This window comes from Zosterops lateralis, assembly GCF_965231275.1.
Source record: "Zosterops lateralis genome assembly, chromosome: 2".
In the NCBI taxonomy this organism is placed as follows: Eukaryota; Metazoa; Chordata; class Aves; order Passeriformes; family Zosteropidae; genus Zosterops; species Zosterops lateralis.
This window is the reverse complement of record NC_139763.1, coordinates 43,645,096-43,660,266: the sequence shown is the minus strand read 5'-3', so window position 1 is coordinate 43,660,266 and position 15,171 is coordinate 43,645,096. Positions and strand designations below refer to the sequence as shown.

Genomic DNA, 15,171 nt, shown 5'->3' with positions numbered 1-15,171 from the left:
CTTGTTTTCCTAGTAAAGGTGACTGTACATGAGTTCTTTTCATTTTACTATAGGTGGAGCCAATTTATTTATTTCTTTTGTTTGTTTTGTTTTTCCCTTGACCTGAAGGACTGGTACTCATCTGCTCAGGGGCTGCATTAGCAGCGAATCATCTCCACCCTCTTTCTCCTCTCCCCACAGGCTCTCACCCTGCAGTCAGGCTCTGTGAGTGCCTGGACAGCAAAGGTGCTTTGTTCAGATGTGCCAGGGACCCGAGACCTACAACACCCTGCACACCTGAGCTAGGCCTGTCATGAGACAGAGCCTCTTTCCCAAATATCTGAATCTGACTCTCACTCTCTGTTAAACCTTTGTTTTTATTTTTGGTAAGGCAAAGAGTAGCTGAAGTAGTGGAAGCTGGAACTGAGGCAACTTGAACAATCAGTTGCTTTGTCATCAAAGCTGATCATAAGCATAATGCTCCCTGTGTCACATCAGTGAGCATAAAATAATTTGATAAAAGTGCGACAAGTGAAATGATGGAAACATTTTGTGTCTCTGGAATATATCCATTATACTGGCTGATGGGATAGGCTGCTGCAGAGGCTGGCTCTTAAAGGAGCAAACTTTCATAAGGATGCATGAAGCATGGAAAAAGTGTAGACTTACAGGGGGAAATGGGGAGTTCAGTTAAGCTGGTGGAATATGCTTTAATGTGTTCTGAAGAAGAAGTGATGGCGGAAATAGTGTGAGAGAGGTTTGAAACTGAAGTTGAGGATAAGAAGGAAGGTAGTGAGATGCTCTCCAAAGAGATACAGCCTCTAAGAAGAAACGATTAAATGAATACTTCAAGTGATCTTCAAAGTGTAATCCCTTAAAGGACATTAGTTGTGTGTCCAGAGATAATTGTTGTTGTGCAGGTAAATTCATGCATGTCATTTGAAGGAGGTTTAAACTATAACATGTCTGAGTTGTGACGTGAACTACAGCCTAAAAGGACTACTCACTTTCAACTTTACCTTCAATTTCGAATCATAAGGTGAACACTAGTTCTTATATAGTAATAATGCTGATTCTTTCTTCTTTTCACTGGGCTAAGCAAGTGCATTCAACGAGTCTTTCAGTATCACCACATACAGCATATATGACAACAAACTCATTAGAATTAGATGTGTTTATTCTATTCTCAATTTTAAATGTATTTCTTAACTAGCACTACAGGAGGTCTTAGTTGGAAAGATCGTCCCTAAGACTTGCACTTCTCTCTTTAATGCATGATAACTTGAAAATGAGATTTATTTGCTGCCTCTGTTTTTACATGCGGGGATTTAAAATGCAATAGGAAGCAATAATCCTTGTATGGGATACACATTCCTTCCTTCACATGGTAGCATTTTGAATATGTTTCTACTTCAAAATTGGATGCCTTCCTTGGAGGCCACATTGATCTCCTCTCTCTCTTTTTCTCTCTCAAAGTTGACTACCAAGTTTTCATAAATCACATACAGTATTAGTTTTTCACCAGTCCTAGCTTACACAGATGTGTGCTGTTCAGTCTGCTTAATGTATCTTGTCAAGTGATTCCAAGCATAACTATCTCTTATGGAATAAATATGTATATATTTGTAATTATTTTTATTCAATGGCTAGGAAGAGTAATAAGCTATGAATGTGAATTGATGTCCTATGTCATACAAAATGCTCAGTATCACATTTTACAAAGAAGAAAATGAGACCTCGTGAATTTTTATCTATTGACTTCTAGATCAGAAAGGTGGACATAAAATTCCTTGATATTTTCAATATCTGTGGTCAGATACCATATAAAGTTACATCTTGGGTTGTTGCCTTAACGTCTTCCAATGTTGTAACGAAAGTTTCCACCATGCTAAGTGTTCACTCTATCTTTGTGTAACTGGGCTGAACCTGCCATAATAATTCATCAACTCTGAAAGAAAGCACAAAGTTCAATGCATATTTAAAATGTGATTGGGATATATTACAGGAAAAATGAAAATATGCTGCTGTTCACAACACATCATATTCTCTGAGGTTACTGATACTGTCTACATAAAAAATACACTTCCTTATAGGAGAAAAAATGCCACAACTCTTTATACACTTGGTATCCCTTAAAAAGGAATGCTTTTACTATTCTTTTCTACTATAGAATGACTAATTATCTGTTTGCTGCATGTATTATGGATACAGTGTTACACAGTATTATAATTATGCTTTTTGTAGCTTAGTCTTTCTTTCTTTCTTTTTAAAATGTAGTGAAACTGAATTGAGAGATACATAACAATTACTGCTTATGTGTGTTTTTTCCTTCTTCTTGTGGCTTTTTTTCCTTTTAGGTTAATAAGATATGTGGTCCTCCTGTAAGAAAGCCTAAACAGTCTCCAGGTTGCTCCTTTGATCAGAACAAAGATAATCAAGGGTTGAAGATGTTCTCCAGAGACAGTGAAGAAACATTTGCCAACAGAAGAAAGTAAGACATTAATTTTAAAGCCAGAAAGAAAGCATAAAGTAAGCCATTAATTTTGCAACAGAGTAGATTATCCTCGATGCAGTAGTGTGCATTATTAGAGAATAAAGTCTCCAAAGAGTGAAACATTTTAGCAATATAGTCTACTCTGTTACATTTTAGAAAGGGTAATTTCATGACTAGATTTTGTTTTCAGAAGTAATGGACATATGACCAGTTATTTGGTGTGGTTTGAAATATTAAGGAGGGCGGATAACATTGACAGAATTTGAGTGTTACCTCTTATGTGTAATTTTTAAATTACATTTAGCTTTACATATCAGCAGGCATTATTAAATCTGACCAAAAGCGACTGTAGCTTTTTACAGAAAACTATTTGTACAGGCTGATAAGACAGAAAAAAAATGAATGACTTTTCTTACATACCTTTCTGCTGTAAAAAAAGAGACAACTTAGCATTTGGGACTAAGTCTTGAAAGCCTTGTTCAAGCAAGACTGGCTGTTTTTGGTTTTTTTTCCCTCTGGCTCTTTTGCTGGTATATAGTGAATTGAAGTGACTGCAGAGGCTTGGAGATTTCATTTGAACCTGGGTGAACTTTTCAGGGTGAACTTTGCGTAACTGTATGATTTAGATCTTTGAGCTGCCATTACAGTCTGTGGAAAGTAGAAGTCATTTTAGCTGCCCACACATCTGCAAGCATCCAGTGCCATTCAAAGCTGGGCTGTCCCAGCTAATCTTCTTCTGCCAAGAAGGATGCAGGTGTCCCATCAGTTGTTCAAGCCTGACAGAGTTGAAGAAGTGTTTGGAACATACTCTCAGGTACATTGTGAGACTCTTGAAGATGGTCCTGTGCAGGGCTAAGAGTTGGACTCAAAGATTCTTGAGAGTCCCTTCCAAATCACCAGATTCTGTGATAGCACCCAGCTTTCTGCAGATGTCTTAGGTAGCTGAAGGAATCTCTAAGGCCAATCTGTATTTAGACAAGTTAATCAGGTTTTTAATTAACCTAAGTAGTGACAGCAGTGTAAAGCATTAGGAGTGTTGCAGTTAAGATTAAAGGCTCTATTATGCAAATGAAGTACAGAGTTAAAATCAGAAATTTCATTTCTGTTATAGTGTTCAGAGAAGTTTTCTTTGTCCTCTTTTTCGTCTTATTTCACTTTGTAGTGCAGAAGGAAACAGAAGTGAGAGAATTATGGGGAATAATTGCTCACTCCTGATGTCTGGAGAAGAAAAAGTGCCTCTGAGCTTCAAAGGCAAACGATTCTTCTCACTGTAAGGACCCTCAGTTACTAAAAAGTGGAGAAAAAATTTCCAAAATATAAATACAGGGTTTTGAAAACATTGTGGTGACAGAAGGATATGCAAAAAGGAAATTTTCTCTAGCCAGTGCAGAAGTTTTTCAGGGAATACCCATTACACAGGTGCATGTTTCTCAGTTACATTTAGCTAAGCAAGTTCTTGATGCTTTCTGATTGCTAACACTCTGCAAACACAATATCATATTCTAAAATATCACTTAAACTAGTACTGTTCCATGTTTCAAAGCACAGAACACTGGACTGACTTCAGGGAGATCACCTCAAAGAGTTTGAGGGGCATGAGAGGCAGTGGGCAACACAAAGCAACATTGTCTTCCCTTCCCTTCCCTTCCCCTGCCTAAGATTCTGGAGACACTTCATGACATGCAAACTCTGCACGAAAAAGAGGAAGGGAAAGAAAGTTTGAAATCCACTGATGCAGATTTCAGTTTAACAACTTCCTATCAGGTGTTATCTGCAGTTGCTGGTAACACCTGGATCACCTCCTTCCTTGTTAGTCACAATCACTTTCCATTTCACTTTATATTCCCATAGCAACTGTAAGAACCTCACGTGGAAGTGTGTCTTCAGCAAGTGCTTGCAGCCTGCTCTTAAGGAACTCATCATCTCTAACTCCATCTTATTTACCTCCTGTGGCACTTCCGTTTTCCAAATGCATGTCCAGGTTAAAGTTTACATTTTAAAGTACATGTTCGGCTGCTGCTACCTGAACTTTCCTCAATTATTTTTATCATTGGATCTAAGCTGGTATTCTCTGGTACTATTTGGTACAAGAAGAAAATAAAATTTCCCTGTTTTTTTGATGCCAAAAAATTGTTAGATGAATTTTAAAAAATCTAAGCAAACTCTTCCATAGCAACCTACAAATTTGAAAGTATGTAATGCCTTTTTCTCCAGAACTTCATAGTTGTAGACAGTGTCTGGTACAGAGAATGAAAATGTAAAATAAATAAATAAATAAATAAGAACATTTCTGGATAAACAGATTAAAAGTATCTTCAGCTTCCACTGGCTGTAATTTCACATTTGTGCTCAGCTGCCTATAATTACATGCTATCTGGTCTAAAGGATGATCATGTGAAAATTGACATTCATACCATTTGCCCTTCTAACTACTTTGGTCAGACATCAACGGGGCCTGAAATCAGTTATTACTTCTCTATTAAATTTAGCTTTGCCTCAGGATGAATTTACTAATAAACTGAGTGACCTTTCTGTTAGAATGCAGTTTCTGACAAGATATTATGACAGCTATATTTATTTATTTTTATTTCTTCTTCAGAAGAAATTCCAACTGTTCACTTTGAGAGGACTCTCTATTTTTCACCCTGAATGTAAACATAAAGGATAGACAAAATCAAAATCAATCCACTCAATGACATTTGGAGGGAAATTGCAAACCCACTGTGCACACTGGATTCAATTTTAGGTGCGGAGAAATAAAAGATATGACTGTTCATGGCTAGGAGAGTGTGGATGAATCATATTTAAAACTTAATGTGCATAGGCAATTACATGATGCATAGTCAAAATTGACCCTACATGGGATTTTTCAAAACTGCAGTTTAGAATTAGTAGGGCACTCACATCACGTTTAATAGACAAAGTAAATCAAAACCGCTGTAGTTTGTGTAAAATACTTGCCCTATTACATGAAAGACATTTCGTGTAATTCATTTACATTTGGCTTTTTAAATGATGGACTGTATAAATCACTGATGTTTGATCTGTTTTAATTTGAAGTAAACAATACTGAAAAATTAAATTCTCTGTAGCATTTTTGTCCTGTGGTGACTAAATACAGGGAAATGTATATACTATTTCTGGCATTTTTTCACAACTCCAGACACTATAAAAGAAGTTAACATAAAGTGGAGCTGGCTGGGTTAAAGAGCAATGAGTACAACTTTTGGTGGGGGTTTTCGGTGTGCCTGCAGGTCACAGATAACTCAATAATGTGTCATGTCCCATTCCAGAATGAATAAGTATTTTAATTTTTCCCAGTAGGAAAGGTTCTCCCAGGAAGAGATTTTCAATACATAAACAAACAATTTATATTAAATATCACAGTTCTGTTGAGAGCACAAGAACTAAAAAGTAATTAATTTATTTTGAATTAAGTACAAAATGTTATTATTACTTCTGGGCATCTTGAAAATTACTTAAAATAACAGTACATAATTTGTAATCTGCTAGCACAGCACATGGTAGAACTGATAGTCCTTCAGACAGTTATTTAAGTCTTTACTAAATACTTAAAACCTACATCTTAAACCCGTTTTACCTAAATATTAAGTTGCTGCATAACTTAAAAAAATATTTTTGTAGTATTTGTAATGGTATGCGGGGACTTCTTGTCAGCATTTTTGAAAAACAGGATACTTATTTTTATGCACCTATTTTTTTATTCGCTGCGCTTTTTTTTTGGAGCATTTGTTCATCTGTTTCTCCAACTATAGGATTGCAAACTGTATCACTACAATGCAAGAAAATTTCAGGTTGAAAAAAGATAGTTCCTGTTCCAGAGCATATATAAAGTAAGTTTTTGGGGTTTTTTTAATTTGACCAGTGGGAGTATCAACTTTGTAAACTAATGAAATGTATCTAAAAGAATCAAACTCATCTATTGACAGGTCTATTTAAAATATCACTGGAGCCAGTGGATAGTAATGGAATAAACACATTCCTTGTCTTTTAGCAGTGCACAACAGCAAGATGGGTTAATGTTGTTGGTTGACACTGACAGTTATCTCCCGTGTGCAGGGAATTTATCAGCCAGCTCCGGCTCTACAGAGCCTTTTACGGCGGCCTGGCGGATCAGCTGTGCGGGAATGAGCTGGCGGCTGCCGAGGGACTCCCGTGTTGGAATGGAGAGGATGTCGTAAGAAGGTAGATTTCTGGCTCACTTTTGTCTTTTTTATGTTGTAAGTCATGTTTAGCTAAAACATCTTCTGTTCCAGTCAAGTATGGTGGTTCCCTGTGTCTGTCAGGATTAATTTGAAAAATAAATAAGCATGGGTTCCCTTCTCTCAGGCTTCACCTGTACACAGTAAATAAAATCTCCCTACGTGTCTGTTTAGGAAAAAAATAATTCCAGTGTTCTTCAGACATTTTTCCTGCAAACTTGCAGCACTTAAACATGTACTGGAAAAGAAGCTGGAATAGCATTTACAAAATACAGTTGGACAAAAAGAATATGGATTTTTGTTTGAGCTTGGTCTTTATAAAATGCTCCTTTTAATGCCGTGTGTGGTAACAGACTCAACAACCCCTTCTCTGGCTGTGAAGTGTGAAGTAATCTCATAATATATATGGCTTCCCATGAGATAACTGAAAGTTAAACATGAAGATAAAACATTTTAGAAGTGAAACACATTTTTTTATATATGCAGCATCTTGGGAGGCATCATTCAGCAGCAGTGGCAAAGAAGAGATAATAAACTGCTACAGTTCTAGATGTGTGTCTCTGGAGTCAATATATTACACAGCTTATAAAACACCAGAATTTTTGGATGGCAGAAAGACTTCAGAGAGCTGATCTCTGTGTATATTGCTTTGATCACCAAAACAAGTATTTCTCTGAGCAGGAAATCCTTCCCATCCTGATGACAGAGATCAAAATATTGAAAACTTCATTGCACTTATTTGTAATAAAAGTCATGATATTGATGTGGTGTGTATTAGTAGGTAGTATCAAAGGTTGTATCAAAGAAGGCTGTGAGGAGAGTTAGCAAAGTGTGAGGTAGCAAACAGAGTGGACAATATGCACCTTTGGGTATCTCTAATAAGTTAGGTAGGAGCAGTCATTTATTGATTGATACCTAAGGAAACTCATTGCGCATCCTTTTAGCAAACAGCTACAGGCCCACTTCTCTGTATCTTCTTGGGCAGTCTCATGCTTTGGCGGCACCAAGGTCCAGTGAGTTGTTGACCCCCTTGACAGTCTCACTGGCAGCCTTTGTCCAAGGATTTCAGCAATCTTCTGGAGATGACGTGTTCCTTCTTTAGGTAACTGTATTTGAGATTTAATCTCAACTATGCCTCCTTGCTTCTGTTTTTCTGACCATTCCTCGATTTACTTAAAGTATTCCTACCAAATGTTTCAGTAACAATGTAAAGGAAGGGTCTTGTAATTACACATTTCCTGAAAACAAGGTTCTTCTATCATTACTTTTGTCTGCTTATATACTTACTATGAATATGTTTGATATTTTCAAAGCTTTATTATATTATATGGTACTATTCTACTGTATCTATCATCATGTTATGTGATTATACTATTACTTTGTTTATACTATTATACCATGCTGTTTGATTTTGATTGATTAGACACTAAGGTCCTGATAAAGAAATCAAACATTCTCTAAATTTTCTAAATTAATAGCATTTTTTAAAAGTAATTTAATATATATGCTAATATATATATGTAGATGGTCTATATGTATGCTTATATATATGCTTCTATAAATATATGTGGATATATATGTACATACAATATATTTATTATTCTGTCCACTCAAAGATACGATGTGTGACAAAAGCACTGTATCTTAAAAGTACTGAATAACACTTTGGTATTAGTTCAACTTAAAAGTTTCCATATCTAAAATATTTAGTCTTTGTATATGTATTAATATGTATATATTTATATTTTGGTCAGTAAATGTCAGTGTCATCTTTCTGAAAGAGCTGAGGGTTAAAAAATAGAAGTACAGGATGATAATTAAAACCAGAAGAGCAGGAAACTGAATTGCTCTAGATTATCATATGGAGCTGAGACCTGCAGGTTAGTTCCTACATCTCTGATTATACACTAAATACATTGTGGCACAAAATCTCCTGTTTCATTATCTTTGTGAAGGCAATCAGATCTGTCCTATTCTGTCCTTTCATTTCACCTTCTTGTTCAGTCAAAATGCCCTTTGTTCAATTTTATTTTTTTATATTTGTTCTTTTGTAACTGAAGGAGGAAAAGCTGTCCTGCACTTTGACCAAGATAAGGGGATTTTTACTGTTAGTATTATTATTACAGAAATGATTACCTAAGGAGAATTGTCTATTGTCCGCTTTTATAATGGCTGGGATGCATAGCAGGCATTTAAAATATATTCTGCTTAAACATTTACAAGAGTTTTCTAGTGACAAGGACAAGAATAAGTAGTTTTGTTGCCCAGCATCTGCATGAAAAAGGATTTTTAAGAACAGGCAAGGCAGGCACTAAGAAATGATGCAGCAAAAGCTGATTCTTCTTAGCGATATGGAGATAAATTGGATAACTTCTTAAAATCTCCTCTAGCCTTCCGATTCTGAATCTAGGATTATCTAAATCCTGTGTTGCTTAACTTCTATTGTCATGATTCCAGGACACTGTGACATTTTAGGAGCAATAATGACTGAGCAGGCATCATTGCTTTTCTCTCTAAATAGTGAAGAACCTGTACGATCACTCTTTACTCTTTTTTTTCTCCCCTCACCCCGCCTTTCCACTAGTATAATAATAAATAACAATATTGATGAATTCATCAATGCATCTCACCAGTGTTTCTGGCACTAATGGAGAAAAGTCTACATTAGTTCAAATTAGTTAAAGACAAATAGATTTTATCTGTTTTCAGATTGTTCATTCTTTCCATCTGTTTTTGCCTTCTGTTTCAAAAACATGTGCCATAGCTAACTGCCGATGACTGAAATTTGGGCTTGACATGAGAAAACAATATAATGAACAATATATTGCTGGTGTATCAGAATCCTGAGGAGATTGCTTAGACTGCTTGCTGTATCTGTGTTTGAAGCTGCAACTAGTAAAAAGCCCTGGAGAAAGAAGACAGATGAATGGGGGGAAAAAAAATCTTTTAAGTTCTTCATTTACCTTTTTTGTGGATCTTTCTAAAGGAAGCATTTAAAGGATTTTAACACTTACAATATTGGATATCAATTAAATCTTATAACCTTTGCCTTCTTTGATGCTATCCAAGAGATTATCAAGCTTGGATGGGAAAAGGTCAGAAAATGAAAAAGGGTGTTATTGAAATGAAAGCTTACTTAACAGTTTACATTTCATATGCTTCAGCTGTTCCATTTTTGATTTAAGCCTTTTTTTTTTTCCAAGTCACAATGCCATGGAAATATGGGCCTTGATTCTGCAATTCTAGAAATTGTTCTGGATCTAGCATTTCACACAGTACAGGCTCATGCTTTCATCAAAACCTCAGACCAGAATTCCCACATTCCTGCATCCATGCCTGTCAGGATCAGTAGTGGCCAGGACTTTCAAGAGCAAAACCACTCTGGTGAGGTCTGTGTCATTGCAGCACGTCATGAGGGACAAGACATCTCAGAGGACTCTTCAAGCCCCTCTACTGTCTTACCCAGCTGTGTGACTGCAGTGGTCTACCATGAAATTGAAATTCTAATTTCATTCTAACTTCACTTTCAAAGCCACAGCCAAGTGTTGTGATGAAGTACCTGGAATTTAATGTTAAAGGATTCGTTAGGTTCAGTGGAAAAAGAGGAATTGAAATTAAAAAGTTATGCTCTACCAAAGCATATGAGTTTGGAGTTTCAGTGGCATCTTAGCATTAAAGCTAAAATAACGGGAGCTATGCAAATAGAGTGAGATTGTTCCACTTCACAAACATAAAGAGATTTAACTGACATTTATACAGCTTTGGTTGTCCAGAGAGTCTGGAGAGAATGTGAAGAGAGATAAATTAAAAATACACAGAGGAGAGCATAATATATACTCTACATCTTGAGACCAGTGATTTAACAGAAATAAAATACATGTGAGTGAAAAAAATACTAATATTTTGTGTGTTGAAGGATTCAGGCGTAATGGAGATTATTAAAAGAGATTATTAAAAACATCTAATCAAGTTTTGAAGGAAGAGTTTCATATAAAGCGCATATTTGAAGTATCCAAATTAAGAGAAATTAAACAGCGTGATTGATTTTAATTGCTGAGCAAATTGTTAAAAAGTGATTATAATAAGCATCTCTCATCAAATAAATGCTTAGCTTTAGCACAGCTCTTAGGCTGGGAAAATTTTCTCTTTTGATTCTTAAATATTCTGAACCTACTACAGTCCTGTTCCTGTTCTTACCCAACAAAAGAAGATAAATTGTGATATAAGGGAAATTAAATTGATTTCTATTGAAATCAATATTTCTATTGATTTGAACGAATCATCACTTTTTAAAACAAGGAAGATGTATACTGCTGTCAAAGGCACCACTCAACACCTATGCAAAAGATGTGCCTGAGCAACTTAAAATGTAGGAACAGCCCATTATGGCTCCTACTAATAGGCTGCTACCAACAAGGGCCAGATCATAGAGAAAAAACAACTGTAAGCTTTTACTTCCTCAAAATATAGAAATGTGCAAATGCCTGATCCAGAACTGTGAGCATTCAGTCTTCCCATGAACTCAAAAGTCTTCATACCACTAGCTTTGCACAACAAGAGAACCAGAAGTTTTCAGATACCAAAGCACTGAGTCAGTTTAAGAGGGGCTTATGGTACGTATTTCTGGGTCAACATAGAAAAGACATGATGTGCCATAAGATCCCTTCATTTATAATAATCGTAGGACTTGTTCCCTCTTTTGCCATTAGTTATAACAATAAGAGTCATTCCTGCTTTGAGATTGGTAGTATCTGTTCTAGGTATATGCTTAGATAAATCTCAGGTCGCTTCAGGATGGAATGGATTTAATTACATAAAATCAACAAAATATATATTGCATTTAATGACCTCAAAATAAATGTTCTACTTTTCCTTTTGTTTGCTTGAGCAAATATATCATTTTGTGTAGTGTTTGCCCTAGAATCATTGCACTTGTTTGTCATGCACAGCAGAGGCTCTAATAGAAAGGTTCTGACAGTGGGTGAATTAATTTCTATTAGGTTGGTAATAATTTACAAATTGCATTGACTTTTAAAATTAAAAACATTATTAGCACCATGTATAATAAACTGTAGCATTTATAAAGTCACAGAAGACTGTTCAAAGGTAGGCATGACAAAGAATATTCTAAGTTTGAATTATTGCCTTATCATGCCTTCATTTTGGAAGATTGTGGCCTTTCATTTTACACATTCATAGAAAAATAGGCTGCACAATTTAATATTAGTGATCTGATTACTCTTAAAAGGTTTTCCAAGTGAATTTAGGACTACTTCACTATACTTTATAACATTAAAGAGTGGAGGCAATAAAAATCTATTGTCTCCTTTTTGTATAAGGGTTCATATTAAAACCAAGGAAAACTCACGCAGGAGACTTTGATGCATAGTTCAAAAATAAATAGACAGAAAGTTTGTGCCCCATTGAAGTTCTTATAAAAGAAATAATTCTCTTACTGAATTTAACTTAGAGATGCAGGTTCTCTTTCAAATAGTAAGTTTAGTGATATTTTACAATGAGGCTTCTTTCACACAGTGATACTCTGAAACATTCTATATTTCTAAACCCAAGTTATTTATCATCTCTAGCCATGGCAATTTGATGCAGCAGCCCTCAGTGAATTATTTAAACAATATTTTGGGTTGTGAAATATTGTCTATGAGATCCTCTTTCACTGTAATTCCCACAGCAGTTTTCTATAAACTCTGCAACTTTACCAGCCCAGAGAGGAGCCTCCAGTGTAATGATGTTCAGCACTGCAGCATTTACAGATGTTCCTTTCAACCTTTGTATTATTCTGTAACATCTGCTGAAGACTTTTTCTCTTGACAGCTATAGGTCAGATTTTCATTGAGCATCCTGTACTGACTGTGAAAGTGTGCTGTTGAAACTTAGACTGTACTGAGGGTTTTGCTTTTAAAAATTTTTGCAGCTGACATAGATACCCAAGCAGGGTGCCTTTAAAAGTCTGGAAATTGGTTGGGAATCTTATGTGAAAACCACTAATTTTTCCTACAAGTCTAATTGTGGAAGTTTGCAGAAAGTCTGTCTTTATATAAGAAAAATTTGCTTTATGTCGTCCTATTTTGATGAATATTACATAGATTTTTATGTGTACAGATTGATTTTTTTACTGTCATTTATATAATACAGATGAATAAAAATTGATATTCATATAGTTTTATTAATGAATTCAAAAATTAGTTCATTCATTATTTTTTCTAGAAAAAAATGTTATTCTTTTCAGTTGTATCGAATTTTTCTTGCTTCTTTTGTAGTCAAAAGAATCATTATATCCTCTCTAATGAAGTAAAACTAATCTGCCATTTAGAACTGTGAGTCTACGAGCATGTACTTCAAAATATCATTTTGTCCTTCTTAATAAAAGTTATGGTTTCTTATCTTTAGCAGCTCAGCTGCTACTTGTATTCCTTTAGAGTTTTATGATTGGAAGCCCAAATTGGCTTATATTCATTAAAATTACTGTTTTGTTCTGTTTTCATTGTAACACTGCATTTCTAGGGTCAAAGTTTTTTAGCACTAGTCCACATGTGGGCTCTCAGGAAAATTAAACTGCATTAATGAAGACTGTGAATTTAGAAATCAGTGATGTTGGCTCATTTTTTTTCTTTCTCAGTTCATTGAATAACCCATACTGAAGCTAGTTTAATTCAGAAGGAATTTTACTTTTTAAAGTGTAGTATCCCACACAGAAATTTAATGAGGCAACTCAGTTAATGCCTACCTGCTATGGGTGCTTCTGTGACAACTCTCTGAAAAAAGACTGAAGCAAAACCCAGTGAAAAGGACATAGGTACACACATGTATGCCATGCTTCAGTCTTAGTAAATGATCCAGTCAAGCTACTAATGTGAATAGTCACATCCAAGAATGAAAGGTTTTCATGTTCAGGTAGCACCTAAGATATCAGAAGTTATTATGAAGAACAGATCAAAGCAACTGAACTAAATTGTTGCATTCATGCAACAGGAGACTGTGCAGATTCTTCCTAAAAACATGCTTTTTATACCTTTGTGACACAGAAAGGAAATAAGAACCATAAAAGCCAGTCCAATCTCACAACAGATTGTCTTTCAGAACAAGGTATCTCTGCTACCAGCAGGACCTTCCTTCAAACTGTTGAAAGTCTTTATCCATATTTGAGAAAATCCCTTGGATGGAGGGGTTGCATTCTAGCGTACAGCTACTGCGTAATAAGATGCAGCTTCTCCTTCTAAGTCTGAGGAGTGAGTCTCTGTCATGTTAAAAACATCCATGTCTTATGTTAATAAGAGCTTGCCATGTTGAAACTTGTGTTGTTCTTGATCTTGTATACTCGAGGTATTTGTGTGAAGAAATGCACATCTGAATGGGCCTCTTGGCCTCTTATTCAGTGAAGATATAAATGGACGCTTGTAGGATGCAATTAGTTTAGTCTTCCAAATAGTTGGATAGAACTTCCTAGGAGGACTTGTCTGTAAAGGGCATCAGTCTGAAGGTACTGGTAGAATTTGTTATCAAAGTTTAAAATACCTAGTAACTCGAGCTAATGCAAAGTATCCTTGCTGAGACAAAAAACCAAAATACATAAGGAATGAATACTACAGGTGGTAGACTGATCCAGAGTAGCTATGTCTAAGTGTTTGAGATATTTCACTTGAAAACTAGGTACCCATGTTGATGCATATACTGTATGTAATATCATATAACACTGTTGATCTGTTTTTGCTAGTGCTGGTCTTCTGGTGAGAGTGATGTATTGAGCTCACTGAGCTAAGCTGTATAAAATAATTAGGCAAGACAAAGCATCAGTTTAATTCTTTCTCAGTACTTTAGGTCAAGAATGGAACATACTCTTGAATAAGGCACCAAACCTTGTGTTTCACGTTGTTTCTCAAAGTTTCAGTTTGAATGTAAGATAAAGATGGGAACAGATTTGGAGAGAATTTAGAGTGTTTATGAAAAGAAGATTAACTTTTCTTTGGTGTTACGCTGTCTGGAACTCCAGGTTTTAAGTCTTAAGCCACAGAATCACAGAATGGGTCAGGTTGGATGGGACTCACAGGAGTATGTCTGATCCAACCTCACTGCTCAAGTAGGGTAATTGCAGAGCACATGGCACAAGATTGCATCCAGGTAGTTCTGGAATTATCTCCAGTGAGGGAGACTCCACAATCTCTCTGGGCACGGTTCAGTTCTTACTAACAGTTATTATAAACTGTTATTAACAGTTCTTAAAACAGTTCTTACAAAGTGCTATGAAACCTGGTATGTTCATGTCCTTTTTGCAAATATAACAGTGACAATATTTGAGAGATGCTTATGTTCCCGTATAAAGTAGATTCCCAGCAATCCTTATTTTAATATGTCTCACTCTCATACCCTCATGTCTTTAAAACATCTGAATCACACATTAGTACAACAGTTATAGATGAAGTAACAAGCTTAGCCTATGTTACATCTAATAAAAATGCA

At 35.6% G+C, this 15,171-nt stretch overlaps 1 protein-coding gene across 1 annotated transcript in view; it reads left to right on the top strand.

The window, feature by feature from the left end:
* Window positions 1-15,171, top strand: part of GPC5 (glypican 5) — a gene marked incomplete at its 3' end in the record, with an annotated part of 589,849 nt that overhangs the window by 108,320 nt on the left and 466,358 nt on the right. The window contains exons 4-5 of the mRNA XM_083855586.1: window positions 2,337-2,470; window positions 6,554-6,679. Of these exons, the coding sequence (XP_083711712.1) occupies window positions 2,337-2,470; window positions 6,554-6,679 (260 nt within the window). The remainder of the gene's footprint in view (window positions 1-2,336; window positions 2,471-6,553; window positions 6,680-15,171) is intronic.